This window comes from Oncorhynchus kisutch, linkage group LG23 (assembly GCF_002021735.2).
Source record: "Oncorhynchus kisutch isolate 150728-3 linkage group LG23, Okis_V2, whole genome shotgun sequence".
Lineage (NCBI taxonomy): Eukaryota > Metazoa > Chordata > Actinopteri > Salmoniformes > Salmonidae > Oncorhynchus > Oncorhynchus kisutch.
Window position 1 is genome coordinate 33,726,705 of NC_034196.2, and position 19,900 is coordinate 33,746,604.

The 19,900-nt window shown below is 43.2% G+C and overlaps 2 protein-coding genes across 5 annotated transcripts; one reads left to right on the forward strand and one right to left on the reverse strand.

Annotated features, from left to right (window-relative positions):
* Positions 1–4,461: 4,461 nt before the first annotated feature.
* dusp26 (dual specificity phosphatase 26) lies at positions 4,462–7,452 on the reverse strand. Of its 4 annotated transcripts, none has more exons than XM_020457985.2 (4): positions 7,325–7,452; positions 6,541–6,734; positions 6,155–6,366; positions 4,462–5,731 (listed from the first exon to the last, which is right to left on the reverse strand). In XM_020457985.2, the coding sequence occupies exons 2-4, from the start codon at positions 6,717–6,719 to the stop codon at positions 5,502–5,504; spliced, it is 621 nt and encodes a 206-aa protein (XP_020313574.1). In that variant the 5' UTR covers positions 6,720–6,734; positions 7,325–7,452; the 3' UTR covers positions 4,462–5,501. The 4 variants fall into 4 exon arrangements, with proteins under 4 accessions (XP_020313574.1, XP_020313576.1, XP_020313573.1 ...); XM_020457987.2 differs by having other exon boundaries at positions 6,541–6,731; positions 7,325–7,444; XM_020457984.2 differs by having other exon boundaries at positions 7,266–7,343.
* A 3,852-nt stretch (positions 7,453–11,304) lies between these two features.
* LOC109867934 (CMRF35-like molecule 3) lies at positions 11,305–14,503 on the forward strand. The gene is made up of 5 exons (XM_031803150.1): positions 11,305–11,445; positions 12,782–13,093; positions 13,458–13,577; positions 13,724–13,832; positions 13,910–14,503. Exons 1-5 carry the CDS (start codon positions 11,394–11,396, stop codon positions 14,031–14,033), a joined length of 717 nt encoding a protein of 238 aa, XP_031659010.1. The 5' UTR covers positions 11,305–11,393; the 3' UTR covers positions 14,034–14,503.
* Positions 14,504–19,900: the final 5,397 nt, after the last annotated feature.

Sequence of the window (19,900 nt, forward strand, 5' to 3'; positions counted from 1 at the left end):
GGAAAATAAGTATTTGGTCACCTACAAACAAGCAAGATTTCTGGCTCTCACAGACTTGTAACTTCTTCTTTAAGAGGCTCCTCTGTTCGCCACTCGTTACCTGTATTAATGGCACCTGTTTGAACTTGTTATCAGTGTAAAAGACACCTGTCCACAACCTCAAACAGTCACACTCCAAACTCCACTATGGCCAAGACCAAAGACCTGTCAAAGGACACCAGAAACAAAATTGTAGACGTGCACCAGGCTGGGAAGACTGAATCTGCAATAGGTAAGCAGCTTGTTTTGAAGAAATCAACTGTGGGAGCAATTATTAGGAAATGGAAGACATACAAGACCACTGATAATCTCCCTCGATCTGGGGCTCCACGCAAGATCTCACCCCGTGGGGTCAAAATGATCACAAGAACGGTGAGCAAAAATCCCAGAACCACATGGGGGGACCTAGTGAATGACCTGCAGAGAGCTGGGACCAAAGTAACAAAGCCTACCATCAGTAACACACTACGCCGCCAGGGACTCAAATCCTGCAGTGCCAGACCTGTCCCCCTGCTTAAGCCAGTACATGTCCAGGCCCGTCTGAAGTTTGCTAGAGAGCATTTGGATGATCCAGAAGAAGATTGGGAGAATGTCATATGGTCAGATGAAACCAAAATATAACTTTTTGGTAAAAACTCAACTCGTCGTGTTTGGAGGACAAAGAATGCTGAGTTGCATCCAAAGAACACCATACCTACTGTGAAGCATGGGGGTGGAAACATCATGCTTTGGGGCTGTTTTTCTGCAAAGGGACCAGGACGACTGATCCGTGTAAAGGAAAAAATGAATGGGGCCATGTATCGTGAGATTTTGAGTGAAAACCTCCTTTCATCAGCAAGGGCATTGAAGATGAAATGTGGCTGGGTCTTTCAGCATGACAATGATCCCAAACACACCGCCCGGGCAACGAAGGAGTGGCTTCGTAAGAAGCATTTCAAGGTCCTGGAGTGGCCTTAGCCAGTCTCCAGATCTCAACCCCATAGAAAATCTTTGGAGGGAGTTGAAAGTCTGTGTTGCCCAGCAACAGCCCCAAAACATCACTGCTCTAGAAGAGATCTGCATGGAGGAATGGGCCAAAATGCCAGCAACAGTGTGTGAAAACCTTGTGAAGACTTACAGAAAATGTTTGACCTCTGTCATTGCCAACAAAGGGTATATTGACTTAATACTTATTTTCCACCATAATTTGCAAATAAATTACTTAAAAATCCTACAATGTGATTTTCTGGATTTTCTTTCCTCATTTTGTCTGTCATAGTTGAAGTGTACCTATGATGAGAATTACAGGCCTCTCTCAACTTTTTAAGTGGGAGCACTTGCACAATTGTTCGCTGACTAAATACTTTTTTGTATTTTGGGAGAGAGTGGTAAGCAGTGGTAAGCAGCCTGAAACTCCTAAAACCTAAAGCAGTAGCTATTGTACGGATGGAGGGAGACAATGCCATCCTGTCTGATGTTCAGACTCTGCTTGCAGATGTAAGAGAAGAAATCCGTACTGCCTGCCCACTTCACTGTTGCTCTAAGCAGAGGAAACTGCAGTTGTGAAATACATCAAAAAGCGTGAAGACCTCTGCCTGAAGCCCATAGACGCCGCAGCGTACATGTTGGACCCCAAGTATGTTGACAAGGGCATCCTGTCTGGTGCAGAGATCAACAAGGCCTATGGTGTCATCACTACCATGTCTCATCCCCTTGGCCTGGATGAGGGCAAGGTTCTTGGCAGTCTGGCGAAGCACACTTCCAAGGAAGGGCTTTGGGATGGACATGCAATATGGCAGTTGTGCCAACATATCTCATCAGCCACCTGATGGAAGGGACTTTGGATCTGAGGCTCTTTCCCCTGTTGCCTCCATCATCCACCAAATCTCACCAACATCAGCCGCCTCAGAGTGCAACTGGTCCTTGTTTGGGAACACACACACCAAAGCACGCAACAGGCTGACCAATACAAGGGTGAACAAATTGCTGGCCACCTGGGAAAATTTGAGGCTTTTTGAGCCAAACTTTGAGCCATCCTCAACAAGGTTGGAAAGTGACAGTGAAGATGAGGCCTCAGAGTCTGATGTTCAAGAGGTGGACATTGAGGAGATCCAGGGAGAAGACATGGAAGCCTGAGAGGAAAACAACCAAAGCTTTAGTTTCTAGACTATCATTTTCCAGATGTATGTTGAAAATGTTTTTGGGAGATGCGATGGATCATTGGGGATCATTCAATATTCCCTTTCTTTTGTTGTTCAGTGAAATCATCCCATGTGAAGAGTCAACTCATTAATTAAAGTCCAATTCGTAACTAAATAGTTTTTTTTCATTTCTATTGGAAGGATTTAATAATTTCCAATTATGTCTATGATAAGTTAAAAGGTTTATGTTTCTGTCTCCATATTATATGGTAAATATATCCAATGCAAAAAGCAACTACATTTAAATGGTATTAATATTAATTTGCATATATTCCCCTTAATTCCATATATTCCTGTTAATTCCCACGGAAAGTTTTCACCTCTGAATATTCCCCAAAATGTGCAACCCTAGTAATATCATAGTAATACTATAGTACACCTGTAGTAATAACATAGTAATACTATAGTAATACTGTAGGTGCAACTCTAACATCCTGGCACTGTTTAGAGATGGTATATCAAATGGTATGTGGAGTATGTGTCACACACATAGAGGCTACTTGAGGTATTCATAATCAACGAACAGGAATATTTTCAGTTGGAGTAAATGTCAGCATTGGATAATCAATCATTCTGACTTGTCATCTATTCCATACGCAAGCCTTCTTGACTTTGTCTGCATGCAGGGTTGAGGTCCATATCAATTCTGCCAATTGACATTCCTATTTTTTGTATATATACTTTTTAATCTTTATTTAACTAGGCAAATTAAGTTAAAAGCAAATTCTTATTTACAATGACGGCCTACCCCGGCCAACGCTGGCCCAATGCGCACCGCCCTATGGGACTCCCAATCACAGCCAGATGTGATACAGCCTGGATTCAAACCAGGTACTGTCGTGATGCCTTTTGCACTGAGATGCAGTGCCTTATACCGGTGCGCCACCCAGGAGCATATATTGAAAACTACTCAAAATAATTGGCACTTGCTGAATGAACTGAACTGAAATGGGATTGAGGAGCGGTAGAGGAGCGGTAGAGATACTCTCAATGATCGGCTATGAAAAGCCAACTGACATTTACTCCTGAGGTGCTGACTTGCTGCACCCTCGACAACTACTGTGATTATTATTATTTGACTATGCTGGTCATTTATGAACATTTGAACATCTTGGCCATGTTCTGTTATAATCTCCACACAGCACAGCCAGAAGAGGACTGGCCACCCCAAATAGCCTGGTTTCTCTCTAGGTATCTTCCTAGGTTTTGGCCTTTCTAGGCAGTTCTTCCTAGCCACTGTGCTTCTACACCTGCATTGTTTGTTGTTTGGGGTTTTAGGCTGGGTTTCTGTACAGCAGTTTGAGATATCAGCTGATGTAAGAAGGGCTATGTAAATACATTTGATTTGATTTGATTGAGCTCAAACCAGCTTGCCATTATGCAAAATAAATCCCCAAGGTTCAGCTGGTACAGAAGCCTAGCACCTAAAATAACAAAAAACACAGTAGGTAGTAGCTAGCTACAGATGTAGTATTTTAATTTGACTTGTATTGTCACAGCAAAATAATCTGTGCATGCCTATGTATTCACCCCCTTTGCTATGACGCCCCAAAATAGGATTGTGCAACCAATTACCTTCCGAAGTCACATAATTAGTTAAATAAAGTCCACCTGTGTGCAATCTAAGTGTCACATGATCTCAGTATATATACACCTGTTCTGAAAGGCCCCAGAGTCTGCAACACCACTAAGCAAGGGGCACCACCAAGCAAGAGGCACCATGAAGACCAAGGAGCTCTCCAAACAGGTCAGGGACAAAGTTGTGGAGAAGTACAGATCAGGGTTGTGTTGTAAAAAAATATCAGAAACTTTGAACATCCCATGGAGCATCATTAAATCCATTACTAAAAGATGGAATGAATATGGCACCACAACAAACCTGCCAAGAGAGGGCCGCCCACCAAAACTCACGGACAAAGCAAGGAGGGCATTAATCAGAGATAAAACAAAGAGACCAAAGATAACCATGAAGGAGCTGCAAAGCTCCACAGCGGATATTGGAGTATCTGTCCACAGGACCACATTAAGCTGTACACTCAACAGAGCTTTACAAAAGAGTGGCCAGAAAAAAGCCATTGCTTAAAGAAAAAAATAAGCAAACACGTTTGGTGTTCGCCAAAAGGCATGTGGGAGACTCCCCAAACATATGGAAGAAGGTACTCTGGTCAGATGAGACTAAAATTGAGCTTTTTGTCCATCAAGGAAAACGCAATGTCTGTAAAGACCGACGCTGGACAGGAGAAGCAGGAATGAGGAGTCAGAAATTTATTCAGGAACAGACAAGGATACAAGACAGGAACAGCATCAGAACACGGGTAAAATGGACATGAGACAATTAATCCCAAAGCAGGGAACAGAGCTTGGGAACAGACAGATATAGGGAAGGTAATGACACAAGTAATGGAGTCCACGTGAGTCCAATGATCGCTGATGCATGTTACGGGGGGAAGGCAGGTGTGCGTACTGATGGTGGCTTGAGTGCGTAATGCACTCACCGAGAACACCATCCCCAGCATGATGTTGCCATGGTGGTGGCAGCATCATTCTGTGGGGATGTTTTTTATCGTCAGGGACTGGGAAACTGGTCAGAATTGAAGGAATGATGGATGGTGCTAAAAACAGGGAAATTCTTGAGGGAAACCTGTTTCAGTCTTCCAGAGATTTGAGACTGTGATGGAGGTTCACCTTCCAGCAGGACGATGATACTAAGCATACTGCTAAAGCAACACTCGAGTGGTTTAAGGGGAAACATGTAAATGTCTTGGAATGGCCATTTGGGAATGATATGATTGTACATGTCATCTAAATGTCTCCATGTCTCTACTGCACTGTATAGGTTGAAGTTACTTCTATATAAGGCATGATTTATATCCCATTGATACGTAATTCTCCCATATAGTTAGTACTGTATAACTGACCACAATACCTGGGACTGTTAGTCAAGACCCAGGCGCTTTTATCCAAAGATAAAAAGGGAAACAGACAACTATTGTCACACGACCACACAGCAGGAAAGAAATTCTGCCTGACGTTTGAATTATATCCATTTCTGGTTGTAAACTGTTTTTCTGGTTTTGAAGATGTCATAAAACCAGATTCTGACCAATTGGTCTCTGTTTCAACCAGGTAAAGACGCCTTTTTCATGACGAGATCAAGACATGGGAAAGACAATGACACACCTGTTGCTGATGTATTTTTCTGGTTTAAAAAATTGTTTACCCAGGTTTTGTAGATGGGTTAGCATTGTTACAACTCTAAAGTAGTGTCTTTAGCTGTTAGCTCTAAAGAGAGGTTGGAGAGGTTGGGGAGTGTAGAGCCTTGCGGTTGTCCCGGAGGATGCTGTCCAGGCCGTTGAGCTGGCGTAGGAAGCCCCGGTTGGGGATTACGCCACGGTGGTCCTTCACTGCCTTGATGGCCTCCACCAGGGTCAGGTTCTGACGGATCATCAGGTAGGCCAGAACCAGCGTGGCCGAACGACTCACACCCACCGCACAGTGCACCAGCACCTTACCTAGAGGGGAGGGGGAGGGGGGGTAAGGAGAGAGAAGTAGGGTAGGAGGAAGAGAGGGAAGGAAGGAGAGAGAGAGGGAGGGAGGTACAGAAAGAGAAAGAAGAGAAGGAGAGAGAGAGAGATGAGGACGTGTTGACCTCCAGGGCAATAGTACACACAGGAACATCTGAACAGATCAACAGGTGTGGGATGAATATTTGTAGATGGTGTGCACCTAAGTACGTGTTAAGGTGTATGTGTGTGCAGATGTGAAGGTGTGTATGTGTATGTGTTTTTGTGTGTGTGTGTCTGCGTGAACTACTGCATGCGAGGGGGGCCATGCTTGAATTGTTGCAGGTGAATCGATTGTGCTGACTCAAGCCTCGGTTTTGCTGAGTGTGTTGAGTGTATGTGTGAGAGAGAGAGGAAGACAAATTGACTCACCACCGCTGCTGAGGGCTCTGTGTATGAACTCTGCAGCGGGGTAGAAGTTGACACTCATGTCGAAGGAGGGCGTGTCGTGGGCCTCGATGCCCTGGTAGGTGATGTCCATGCCAGCATAGTACTCCGCCCCGCCGCGCCACTTACTCTGGGCACAGTTCAGGATGTGGGTGATGCCAAGCCGTGCCAGCTCACGCCGGTCTGATGCAATGTCTCTGCAGTACAGTTGGGTTGGGGAGGGCAATCAGTAAATTGATCAATTATTCAAGCAACCAATCACAAAATTTGCTGAAATTCAGATAGAGGCCTATCTCTTATGTCTAAAAAATGTTTGGATATCATATTAGACTTAGGAAAAAGCACAATGTTTTGCAGCCTAGGTTACTCACTGGTCTCCAATGTAGAGCCTGGGCCAGACCTCGTCGGCATGGTTACACGCTGTTTTCCCAGTGTAGAGGAGCCGTTCCAGCTCAGACACTGTTAGCACCGGGGACCCGCGCCCCGAATCTTTCCTGTTGGGAGATCTCGAGCTGCTCCGGGACCGGGAGAACCGGGACATGAACGCCATCTGGGGCGTGTGCTTCTGGTAGAAAAATAATACATTTTTGTTGGTTGCGTTCCAGACCATCAATATCACAGCAGCATGCGCATATGACAAGATTGGTTTATCAGCTCTGTTAATGGTTCCTAAGACGTTAAATGCTTCTCAAGCCATTATGAGATATGTTTATCTACACAACGTTACTTTGTTTTACAATATTTAATACTCGATATGTAATTGCCAAAAAACGTGGCCCACTCATGTAGCCTATGAGTGAATAGATTTCGTTAATCAGAAAACATATTTTTGTTGTTGCGTGCATATGCTGGTGAAATCACCATCAGATAACACAATTGGCTTGCAGAGCAAAAACATAGCTATATGAACATATAAAGAATATCCACGTTTTAACGGTGGGCGACATTTCTCTCTGCAATAATACGAGAGCGAATAATCAACATTAAAGCGCATCTATTTCTCTGATTCGCTTGAATTTCTTTGATGTCTGTTTATTCTCGAGTTTATGCTTGATGCTAAACAGTATTAATTAGAGTTATCTAAACAATGCCTTACATCTTCTAACAACAGTACAAACCGGAGGAAAAAAAAATCCCACAATAAGAATCATTCACCTTCTTCCTTCTCGTTTCACTTTCTATCTCTCGAGCGTCACCCCTCCTCTCCTCTCCTCACGCGACTACAGGGCGCCCATACTATCCGCCATGTTCCTCGCCTATTGAACATGATACAGCAACAGTGGGATGTAAAATGATGTAAAAATCATCAATAAACCCGGACCATATTTGACCATAAACAGGGTCACAGCAACACATTACTTACCAGGCAAATTTAAGATAACACAATCTTTTCCTCAATATTGTAGCATACATATGTTATTACTTTATTATGTTTACGAAACATTGTTTTGATAGCAACTAATTCGATTATTAGATTATATTACAGAAAGGGGCTTTTCACTAATGATACTGACCAATAAAACATTTAGTATAATAATATTCAATAAAGGCTGCTATAGATGATGAAGGGTACAATAGTTTAGACCAAAACACAACAACATGGCAGGTAGCCTAGCTGTTAAGAGGTTGGTCCAGTAACTGAAAGGTTGCTGATTCGAATCCAAAGCTAACTAGGTGAATAATCTGTTGATGTGCCCTTGAGCAAGGCACTTAACCCTAATTGCGCCTGTAAGTTACTTGTCCACTAAATGACTAAAATGTTACTTGGCAATGATGCCCTTTATCAGTCAGATGAACTTGTGGATACCATTTTTATGTCTCTGTGTCCAGTATGAAGGAAGTTAGAGGTACACTACATCACCAAAGGTATGTGGACACCCCTTCAAATTGGTGGATTCAGCTATTTCAGACACACCCGTTGCTGACAGCTGTATAAAATTGAGCACACAGCCATGCAATCTCCATAGACAAACATTGGCAGTAGAATGGCCTTACTGAAGAGCTCAGTGACTTTCAACATGGCACTGTCATAGGATGCAACCTTTCCAACAAGTCAGTTTGTCAACTTTCTGTCCTGCTAGAACTGCCCCGGGCAACTGTAAGCGCTGTTATTGTGAAGTAGAAAAAATTAGGAGCAAAGTGATAGGCCTCAGAAGCTCACAGAATGCACCGCAGAGTGCTGAAGCACGTATAGCGGTTCCAGTCATAGTCCCAAACTGCCACGGTAGCAAGGTCAGCATAAGAGCTGTTCGTTGGGACCTTAATGAAATGGGTTTCCATGGCCAAGCAGCCGCACACAAGCCTAAGATCACCATGTGCAATGCCAAGCGTCGGCTGGAGTGGTGTAAAGCTCGCCGCCATTGGACTCTCGAGCAGTGGAAACGTGTTCTCTGGAGGGATGGATCACGCTTCACCATTTGGCAGTCCGATGGATGAATTGTGCTTTAGCGGATGCCAGGAGATCGCTACCTGCCCCCATGGTTCGGGCTAGGCACCTTAGTTCCAGTGAAGGGAAATCTATTGTATTAAAAAATATTAAAAAATCCCCCCTTTTTCGTGATATCCAATTGGTAGATGCAGTCTTGTTCCATTGCTGCAACTCCCGTATGGACTCAGGACAGGCGAAGGTCGAGAGCCATGCGTCCTCTGAAACACGACCCTGCCAAGCCACACTGCTTCTTGACACAATGCTCGCTTAACCCGGATGTCAGCCGCACCAATGTGTCGGAGGAAACACAACTGGCGACCGTGTCAGAGTGCATGCTAGAGCACAATGGGACAAGGACATCCCAGACAGCCAAACCCTTCCCTAACCCAGACGATGCTGGACCAATTGTGCACCGCCTCATGGGTATCCCGGGCGACTGCGACACAGCCCAGGATCAAACTCAGGTCTGTAGTGACACCTCAAGCACTGCGATGCAGGACACAATAGTGCAGTGCCTTAGACCACTATGCCACTCAGGAGGCCCAGTGAAGGGAAATCTTAAAGCTATAGCATACAATGACATTCTAGGCGATTCTATGCTTCCAACTTTGTAGCAAAAGTTTGGGAAGGTCCTTTCCTGTTTCAGTATGACAATGCTCCCGTGCACAAAGTGAGATCCATATAGAAATGGTTTGTCGAGATCATTGTGGAAGAACTTGACTGGCCTGGACAGAGCCCTGACCTCAACCCCATTGAACAACTTTGAGATGAATTGGAACACCAACTGCGAGCCAGGCCTAATCGCACAACATCAGTGCCCAAACTCACTAATGCTCTTGTGGCTGAATGGAAGCAAGTCACGACAGCAATGTTCCAACATCTAGTGGAAAGCCATCCCAGAAAAGTGGAGGCTGTTATAGCAGTAAAGGGGGGACCAACTTCATATTAATGTCTATGATTTTGGAATGAGATGTTCAACGAGTAGGTTTCCACATACTTTTGGCCATGTAGTGTATTTTTACGAGCCAATGCGAACTAGCGTTAGTGCAATGGCTGGAAGTCAGTCATGGCGCTAACACTAGTTAGCAACTTCCTTCAAACAGCATGCAGAGACCTAAAAATGGTATCCACGACTTAGTCTGACTCTGGGAAGTAGAAATCCCAAAGTATCCCTGTAAGGACCAGGACAGCCACCATGTAAAGCATATTTGAAGAAGAATCGCAGGTTTTTCAATGATGGTTTTATCAGAATTGAATAACGTAGTGTGTGTGAGTTGAACACAATTACATTTGGTTGTGGATTTGTTGATATCTACGTTGCATTGCAGGATGAAAATAGGCCTATTTATTGAAGCTCCATTTAAGATTCGTGGTGGGTTTCACCATCTTGTGTTTAGATAAAGTACTGCATGCACACAGACTATTCACTGCAAAGTAGTTACAGTGGTGGAAAAGGTACCCAATTGTCATACTTTAGTAAAAGTAAAGATACCTTAATAGAAAGTGATTCAAGTAAAAGTGAAAGTCACCCAGTAAAATATTACTTGAGTAAAAGTCTAAAAGTATTTGGTTCTAAATATACTTAAGTATCAAAAGTAAATGTAATTGATAAAATATACCTAAGTATCAAAAGTAAAAGTATAAATAATTTTGAATTCAGTGCCCCTATCAGAGCAGGCCTGCTCTCCAGTATCACAGAACAAGCCTTGAAGAGAAGATAACCAGAGAGGATCTGACTTGCTATCTTATACGGCAGGGTAGCATAGTGGTTAGAGTGTTGGACTAGTAACCGGAAGGTTGCAAGTTCAAACTCCTGAGCTAAAAAGTTACAAATCTGTCATTCTAGCCCTGAACAGGCAGTTAACCCACTGTACATAGAAGATATACCAGAGGATCTGACTTGCTATGTTTTTTTTTTAACCTTTATTTTACTAGGCAAGTCAGTTTCTTATTTTCAATGACAGCCTAGGAACTGTGTTCAGGGGCAGAACGACAGATTTGTACCTTGTCAGCTCGGGGGTTTGAACTTGCAACCTTCCAGTTACTAGTCCAACGCTCTAACCACTAGGCTACCCTACCACCCCATTATATATCATTTATTATCACAAGTTCTGTCTTCAAAAAATCAGGGACTGATTGCTGAAGATGGTATTATTGACATAACTATCCATGAAAGTGCTATAGGCTACTGTACCTCAACACATTTAGCTTGTCACTTTAAAAACAAAAAAATGATCTATTCCTCAGCTCTTCCAGGACAGCCTCAACTTTGTCCTGTCAGACCTCAGCATGCAGTTGTTGGATGGGGCTCACAATAGCCTTCACGACCCCCACCTACGGTCCTTCTACAGCCTGCAGGACAGGCAGGAGAGACTGTTTAAGGCTGGCTGTAGAACCACTGATCAAAAGGTAGAATATACACACACACTACGTTATTGTTGTTATCTTACCCAAAGACATGTGCTGTGTAAAGGACTAAAACAGAAATGTCTGACGTTTTGAGGCCTCCTTTGTAGCTAGGTGCTCTGTTCCCGGAGTGTAAGCGTATTGGATAAAGAAACAAATTAACTCTACGTAAATAAAGAATGAAATTCAGGTGACTGGACGCCTTGGGTTACAACTAGCCTAGATAAGATATTACTTCCTGCCACAGATGGGGGCAGGTGTGCACAAACAGAACCAGGAAGAGAGTTACAGACATGGATGTTTAAGTAAAGTCATTGTCTTTGGTGCTTTGGTCCTTCACACACACATTTGTGCACAGGTACTATATAACACGCAGACACAAGCTCACACATGGTTTCTCGTCTCTCCTTCTCCCTCCTCCTCATCTTCTCCAGACTCTCAGGTAAGGGCACCATGTTTCTCTGAAGTGATTGTGCTCCATGAACTTAGGAACATGCTGACATTGAAGACAGGAGCAGCAGGTGGCTTCTGTTGGTTTCATACAAGAAAGTTGTATCTATATTTTGGATGTGAATATGTTTTGATCAAACCTGATTTATTTTTAAATACACTACTGGTCAAAAGTTTTAGAACACCTACTCATTCAAGAGTTTTTCTATATTTTTACTAACTATGGAATCATGTAGTAAGCAAAAAAGTGTTAAACAAATCAAAATATATTTTATACTTGAGATTCTTCAAAGTAACGACACTTTGCCTTGATGACAGTTTTGCACATTATTGGCATTCTCTCAACCACCTTCATGAGGTAGTCACCTGGAATGCATTTCAATTAACAGGTGTGCCTTCTTAAAATAACTTTGAACGTTTCTTCAAGTGTAGTCGCAAAATTCATCAAGCGCTACGATCAAACTGGCTCTCATGAGGACCGCCACAGGAATGGATCAACCAGAGTTACCTCTGCTGCAGAAGATTAGTTCATTAGAGTTACCAGCCTCAGAAATTGCAACCCAAATAAACGCTTCACAGAGTTCAATTTACAGGCGCATCTCAACATCAACTGTGTATTTCCCACCGTTTCAAGGCACTACTGCATTCTGCAGCGATACGCTATTCCATCTGGTTTGGACTTAGTCCCACTATCATTTGTTTTTCAATAGGACAATGACCCAATACACCCACAGGCTGTGTAAGGGCTATTTGACCAAGAAGGAGAGTGATGGAGTGCTGCATCAGATGGCCTCCACAATCCCCCCAACCTCAACCAAATTGAGATGGTTTGGGATGAGTCGGACCGAAGAGTGAAGGAAAAGCAGCCAAGAAGTGCTCAGCATATGTGGGAACTACTTCAAGACTGTTGGAAAAGCATTCCAGGTGCAGCTGGTTGAGAGAATGCCAAGAGTGTGCAAAGCTGTCATCAAGGCAAAGGGTGGCTATTTGAATAACCTCAAATATAAAATATATTTTAATTTGTTAAACACTTTTTTGGTCACTACATGATTCCATATGTGTTATTTCATAGCTTTGATGTCTACACTATTACACTATTACACTATTTACTATAGAAAATAGTAAAAAATAAAGAAACTCTTGAATGAGTAGGTGTTCTAAAACTTTTGACCGGTAGTGTGTGTATATATACGGTATAGCCCAAGAAATGTTCACTTACAGTTACCATGGAAAAAGGTACATCATTCCTGCACTGACAAGAAAAAGAACCCTAAAATCACAAGACATCTTGACATCGAATAGAATGTTTTCTGTTTCTATGTCTACAGGAACGGATTGGATTAGGTTGATGTCTGTGTGGACAGGAGACTCCATCGCCCTCCCATGTATCTATCATCAGGATTACCTAAACCATGTCAAATACTGGTGTAAAGGGGATTCCTGGATTACATGCTCTTATGTGGTACGGACTGACCATCCCAACAGCAGTGGTAAAACCTCAATATCTGATGCCGTCAATCTGAGAACCTTTACTGTGACTATGAAAAGTCTAGAACAAAGTGATTCTGATATTTACTGGTGTGTAGTGGAGAAGAACGGACCAGATGAATGGCTAGAATTGTTCAAACTAGTCATTACAGGTAAGAAGATCCCTGCACTGCTTGTGTCTGTGTTTAGTAAAGCACATTGAATAATGCTCAGTAATGTCCAATGGATAGTCCTGTTGATGAATGTGTCACTGACATTCTTAGACAATTACTGACATTATTGCTTCATTTTCTGATAACTATCAACTAGCAAGCTGACCCAAGAAATGTAGATAACATGTTGAATGGCATAAATATCAGTACTGTAGAAGAATGACATTTGAAATACAATTCTGTGTCAGTCTATTTTGATAATGAAACTTACACATCATGTAACTTAGTGGTCTGTTGAATTAAGAGTCTTGAATGGACGTTGTTTTTCTGCTCCTGAGTTCTTGTGTTCTGAACCTCTATTCAGACAGTCCTATTGTTGACCAAGAGGAGACTGGAGTTGAGGGGGGTAGTGTTTTTACATCAATACCAACTATTCAAGAGATGTTTGCAGTTCAAACCACAACACAGTTTACCACCACCATCAGTAAGTACTGCGCAATCTCTTTTCACACAATATTGTGAATCAGTAATGCGAAAACTTCCCATTTTGATGTAGGTTCTGCTTTATAGTCACACTTTGATCCTAGTCTGTGAAGTACTGATACTACGTTTTTTCTTAAACATTGACAGCAATGCCAATGCCAACTACCCAAGAGCTCTCAGTTATGACGGGAGAATATGCACTCTCCTCTTCCACCTCGCAGGCCTCAGTCAACAACACACACCATGGAGCCCAGCGGTAGGCTACACCATCCTATAGTCATTATGCAAAGATTTCATTAATTACTATCTCAAAGCAATGCTATTCTTCTACAGATGTGAGCGAACATTATTCTACCTGCCGAAAACTGTTAATGCAGTGGTCTTCCTCTTGTGCACCATCATGGCTGTGGTGAAGTATAGGACAAACCATGTCCGAGGTCAAACTGATGATGAGTAGAAACCTCTGAAGTGCCGCTTGGAGTATCACTTCACACACCACTGTGGACACACTCTCACATTCACTCACGATGGAAAAGTTATTCAATGTGTTTAACAGACATCTCAAGTGTGTGTATATGAGTGTTTCATGGTTAGCCTATGTGTACTTGTAAAATGGAACTCATGATGACCAAAGTGTTGTTGACAGATAGTTATTAAGTTGATGCATAGTTGATATTTGGTCATTTTGCATCATAGGGATATTTTGAAGTTATATATCTTGAAAACTTGATTGCTGACAAGCAAAACATTTTGGAACTATGTCAACAATGGACTAATGAAACAAATACCAAAAGACAGTTTTTGGGTGGAGTTTTCCTTTAACAAATCCTCTCCCTTGAATCAGAGCCTTGGAATACCATTCTGTCTATGTTCTCCAGCTTTATAAATGGAATATGAATGCTTTGCTAATAAACCATTTTAAAGACACTACTAATGATGTGAGCTCTATGTTCTGTGGGTTTGTGTGGGAAATTCTGATGAATCAAAAGTAGTTTCCTGACTTGGAGTGAACAATATAATGTACTGTATAGCTCAGTGGTAATGTATCATGACATCATGGAATGAGTTGACCTAAAACCATCAGTCTTCCGGTAAAGCAGCTTCATGTTAGAGGACATTGTGGTTTTTGAGCTATGTCTATGACCAGGGTTTGTTTCCTGTGTGGATACAGACTATGTTTATTGTATCTATTACTATTTATTTAGTCTCAAGATCTGTGTATTTTTTTAGGCAAAGGGAGTTCAAATCTGGACTTTATCTAAATGTCTTAGAACCACATTAAGACTGGGTTGTGGTCTGGAGGACCAGGAAACATGAACCAGGCTTAGGTGTGGGTGTCTGTGGCAGTGTGAGCTGGGGTTCTGTCTCTCTCTCTTCTCTCCTTCATGTCTGCAGTGTGAGCTGGGGTTCTGTCTCTCTCTCTCTTTCATGTCTGTAGTGTGAGCTGGGGTTCGGTCTCTCTCTCTCCTTCATGTCTGTAGTGTGAGCTGGGGTTCTGTCTCTCTCTCTCCTTCATGTCTGTAGTGTGAGCTGGGGTTCGGTCTCTCTATCTCCTTCATGTCTGTAGTGTGAGCTGGGGTTCTGTCTCTCTCTCTCCTTCATGTCTGTAGTGTGAGCTGGGGTTCGGTCTCTCTCTCTCCTTCATGTCTGTAGTGTGAGCTAAGGTTCTGTCTCTCTCTTCTCTCCTTCATGTCTGCAGTGTGAGCTGGGGTTCTGTCTCTCTCTCTTCTCTCCTTCATGTCTGCAGTGTGAGCTAGGGTTCGGTCTCTCTCTTCTCTCCTTCATGTCTGCAGTGTGAGCTGGGGTTCTGTCTCTCTCTCTCCATGTCTGCAGTGTGAGCTGGGGTTCGGTCTCTCTCTCTCCTTCATGTCTGTAGTGTGAGCTGGGGTTCTGTCTCTCTCTCTCCTTCATGTCTGCAGTGTGAGCTGGGGTTCTGCCTCTCTCTGTCCTTCATGTCTGTAGTGTGAGCTGGGGTTCTGTCTCTCTCTCTTCTCTCCTTCATGTCTGCAGTGTGAGCTAGGGTTCTGTCTCTCTCTTTTCTCCTTCATGTCTGCAGTGTGAGCTGGGGTTCTGTCTCTTTCTCTCCTTCATGTCTGCAGTGTGAGCTGGGGTTCGGTCTCTCTCTCTCCTTCATGTCTGTAGTGTGAGCTGGGGTTCTGTCTCTCTCTCTCCTTCATGTCTGCAGTATGAGCTGGGGTTCTGTAGATCTCGCTCTCTTCCATCTCTGCAGTATGAGCTGGGGTTCTGTAGATCTCTCCCTCTTCCATCTCTGCAGTATGAGCTGGGGTTCTGTAGATCTCTCCCTCTTCCATCTCTGCAGTATGAGCTGGGGTTGTGTAGATCTCTCTCTCTTCCATCTCTGCAGTGTGAGCTGGGGTTCTGTAGATCTCTCTCTCTTCCATCTCTGCAGTGTGAGCTGGGGTTCTGTCTCTCTCTCTTCTCTCCTTCATGTCTGCAGTGTGAGCTAGGGTTCTGTCTCTCTCTTCTCTCCTTCATGTCTGCAGTGTGAGCTGGGGTTCTGTCTCTTTCTCTCCTTCATGTCTGCAGTGTGAGCTGGGGTTTGGTCTCTCTCTCTCCTTCATGTCTGTAGTGTGAGCTGGGGTTCTGTCTCTCTCTCTCCTTCATGTCTGCAGTGTGAGCTGGGGTTCTGCCTCTCTCTCTCCTTCATGTCTGTAGTGTGAGCTGGGGTTTTGTCTCTCTCTCTTCTCTCCTTCATGTCTGCAGTGTGAGCTGGGGTTCTCTCTCTTCTCTCCTTTATGTCTGCAGTGTGAGCTGGGGTTCTGTCTCTCTCTCTCCTTCATGTCTGCAGTATGAGCTGGGGTTCTGTAGATCTCGCTCTCTTCCATCTCTGCAGTATGAGCTGGGGTTCTGTAGATCTCTCCCTCTTCCATCTCTGCAGTATGAGCTGGGGTTCTGTAGATCTCTCCCTCTTCCATCTCTGCAGTATGAGCTGGGGTTGTGTAGATCTCTCTCTCTTCCATCTCTGCAGTGTGACCTGGGGTTCTGTAGATCTCTCTCTCTTCCATCTCTGCAGTATGAGCTGGGGTTGTGTAGATCTCTCTCTCTTCCATCTCTGCAGTGTGAGCTGGGGTTCTGTAGATCTCTCTCTCTTCCATCTCTGCAGTGTGAGCTGGGGTTCTGTAGATCTCTCTCTCTCTTCCATCTCTGCAGTGTGAGCTAGGTATCTGGGTTTCCTACTCATTCTCTCTCTCCATCTCTCAGGGCCCAAACCCTGAGCATCAAAGTGAAATGATGTTCAGCAGTACAGTGATTCCTCCGCAGCTCAGAACAACTCAGAGGGTAAAAACATTGAACCAAAGATCACAAACTCCTCTGCACACTCCACTGACTTGCATCCACTAAAAGACCATGCTGCTTGTCTACAGAGCAGCAAGGGGATCTGCCCCTCCCTGCCTTCAGGCTATGTTCAAACTCTACACCCCAACCTGAGTACTTTGTTCTGCCACCTCTTCTCTCCTGGTCCTTCTACCCCTACGGTAGGGCAGCCCCCGTCAGCCCAGACACATCTCTTCTTTGTCCTGGCACTCCAATGGTGGAACAAGCTTCTCCCTGCTCATCTTCCGAAAACATCTGAAACCATACCTCTTAAAAGAGTATCAGCCCCCCCCCCCCCTTTTGTGAACAAACACTTGCACTTGAGTTTTTTTTCCCTACTAGCAATGACTTTGCCTATAGCAACTTTATTGAGAAAAAAGGTACTTACTATGATTGAGATATGTGGTTTTCCCACCTATCTAACTGTAAGTCACTCTGGATAAGAGTGCCTGCTAAATTACTCAAATGCCAATGTAAACTATAGGCCTAAGCACTAACAGATAGTTAAGCACATCCTTCAATTATACCGAGTTAGTTTGAGGATATAAATGTAGGCCTATAAGATGTTTACCTACTTAGGATTTATCCATGGAAATTGAATTTGGCGACTAGTGCCCCCAACTCTCCATTTGCTGTCAGCCAGGTTATCTGCATGCATCCATCTTTGTGAAATCATGAGTAGGCCTACTGTACACTGACTGTACAAAACATTAGGAACACTTTTAGGTAAAAAAAAATAATATCTGTTTTGCTTGTTATTTTGGCATTAATATGTGTCACATATCAGTTTGCAAACAATGTAAAAAAAAATGTTTTAATTAAGTTAATAAAGCTGCATACAAACATGGTCTCTTTTTTGTTTTCTTGAGTAAGGCAGATGCAAAATTGTGTTTCAGCCTAGCTCAGTGCTTTCTGTGGTGGTGGGGCTAGCCAGCAGAAAATACAGAGCGTTGCGCCTGATTGGCTCAGTTTTCTCTCATGATTGGCTCAGTTTTCTGTCACTCATTGGACAGTACGTCATCCCCAATTCTAAGGTTAGAGCTCTCAAATTTTAGCCCCTTGAGTTCTGCCATAGAGTTATATTAGAAGTGCCCATCCAAGAAGGCTCAAGGTCATTGGCCACAGATAGAATGACATCAAATCACGTTATATTTACAGTAGCTTTGATTGGACTCATGTCAACATCTTACTTTCAAAGTCTTAGCCAGCAGTCATCATCAGTTATCACACTCAACGTCACTCAACGTCAACAAAACTAAGGAGATGATTGTGGACTTCAGGAAACAGCAGAGGGAACACTCCCCTATCCACATCGATGGAACAGTAGTGGAGAGGGTAGCAAGTTTTAAGTTCCTCGGCATACAGTACACATCACAGACAAACTGAATTGGTCCACCCACACAGACAGCATCGTGAAGAAGGCGCAGCAGCGCCTCTTCAACCTCAGGAGGCTGAAGAAATTCGGCTTGTCACCAAAAGCACTCACAAACTTCTACAGATGCACAATCGAGAGCATCCTGGCGGGCTGTATCACCGCCTGGTACGGCAACTGCTCCGCCCACAACCGTAAGGCTCTCCAGAGGGTAGTGAGGTCTGCACAACGCATCACCGGGGGCAAACTACCTGCCCTCCAGGACACCTACACCACCCGATGTTACAGGAAGGCCATAAAGATCATCAAGGACAACAACCACCCGAGCCACTGCCTGTTCACCCCGCTATCATCCAGAAGGCGAGGTCAGTACAGGTGCATCAAAGCTGGGACCGAGAGACTGAAAAACAGCTTCTATCTCAAGGCCATCAGACTGTTAAACAGCCACCACTAACATTGAGTGGCTGCTGCCAACACACTGACTCAACTCCAGCCACATTAATAATGAGAAATGATGGGAAATGATGTAAAATATATCACTAGCCACTTTAAATAATGCTACCTAATATAATGTTTACATACCCTACATTATTCATCTCATATGTATACGTATATACTCTACTCTATATCATCTACTGCATCTTTATGTAATACATGTATCACTAGCCACTTTAACTATGCCACTTTGTTTACATACTCATCTCATATGTATATACTGTACTCGATACCATCTACTGCATCTTGCCTATGCCGCTCTGTACCATCACTCATTCATATATCTTTATGTACATATTCTTTTTCCCCTTACACTTGTGTGTATAAGACAGTAGTTTTGGAATTGTTAGCTAGATTACTTGTTGGTTATTACTGCATTGTCGGAACTAGAAGCACAAGCATTTCGCAACACTCGCATTAACATCTGCTAACCATGTGTATGTGACAAATACAATTTGATTTGATTTGATTTGCTCATCAAGTTGACAATCTACTGGCAAATCCTTTTTAATCCTAGTCATTGAAGATAAATAATGAAGAGAAATTATAGATAAAAAGTATCCATGCTCATTGGCCATTGTACATGAAGATTACACAACAATGAGTAGTTTGGAATGAATCAGTGGCTAACTGCAAGCATTGCAAAAAAACACTAATGTTAGCCTGCTATTCAATGGAATGGCTGTGTTTTTTCAGAGTTCCAACCATAAATCCATAGAATTGCAGACTTTCATGTCAAAGTTTGAGACAAAATTTGCCCACCAAGGACCGCTGCGCCACCTTCACAAAAGGTATTGTATGCTGCTGCATAAATTATGTTATATACAAGGGAGACATGTATAATGTAGCTAAGAAAGTAATACTAAGTGTATGTTGTGTAGTAAGCTGTTAGTCACCAATGTGCCTCACCCTAATAATTTGGTCTATTTTCACCAACGCGGTATTGTAAACACATAACGTTAGTAGTTGTGGTAATGGCTTCACACAACATTCTATAATAGAATTGTGTTATTTAACGCGTCAAATAGCGTTATATGACGTGTATCTTTTTTGACACGTAAAGACCCAAACGACATTCAATGTGCCTAATAATTGTGTCTATTTTCACCTCTTAATTTCAC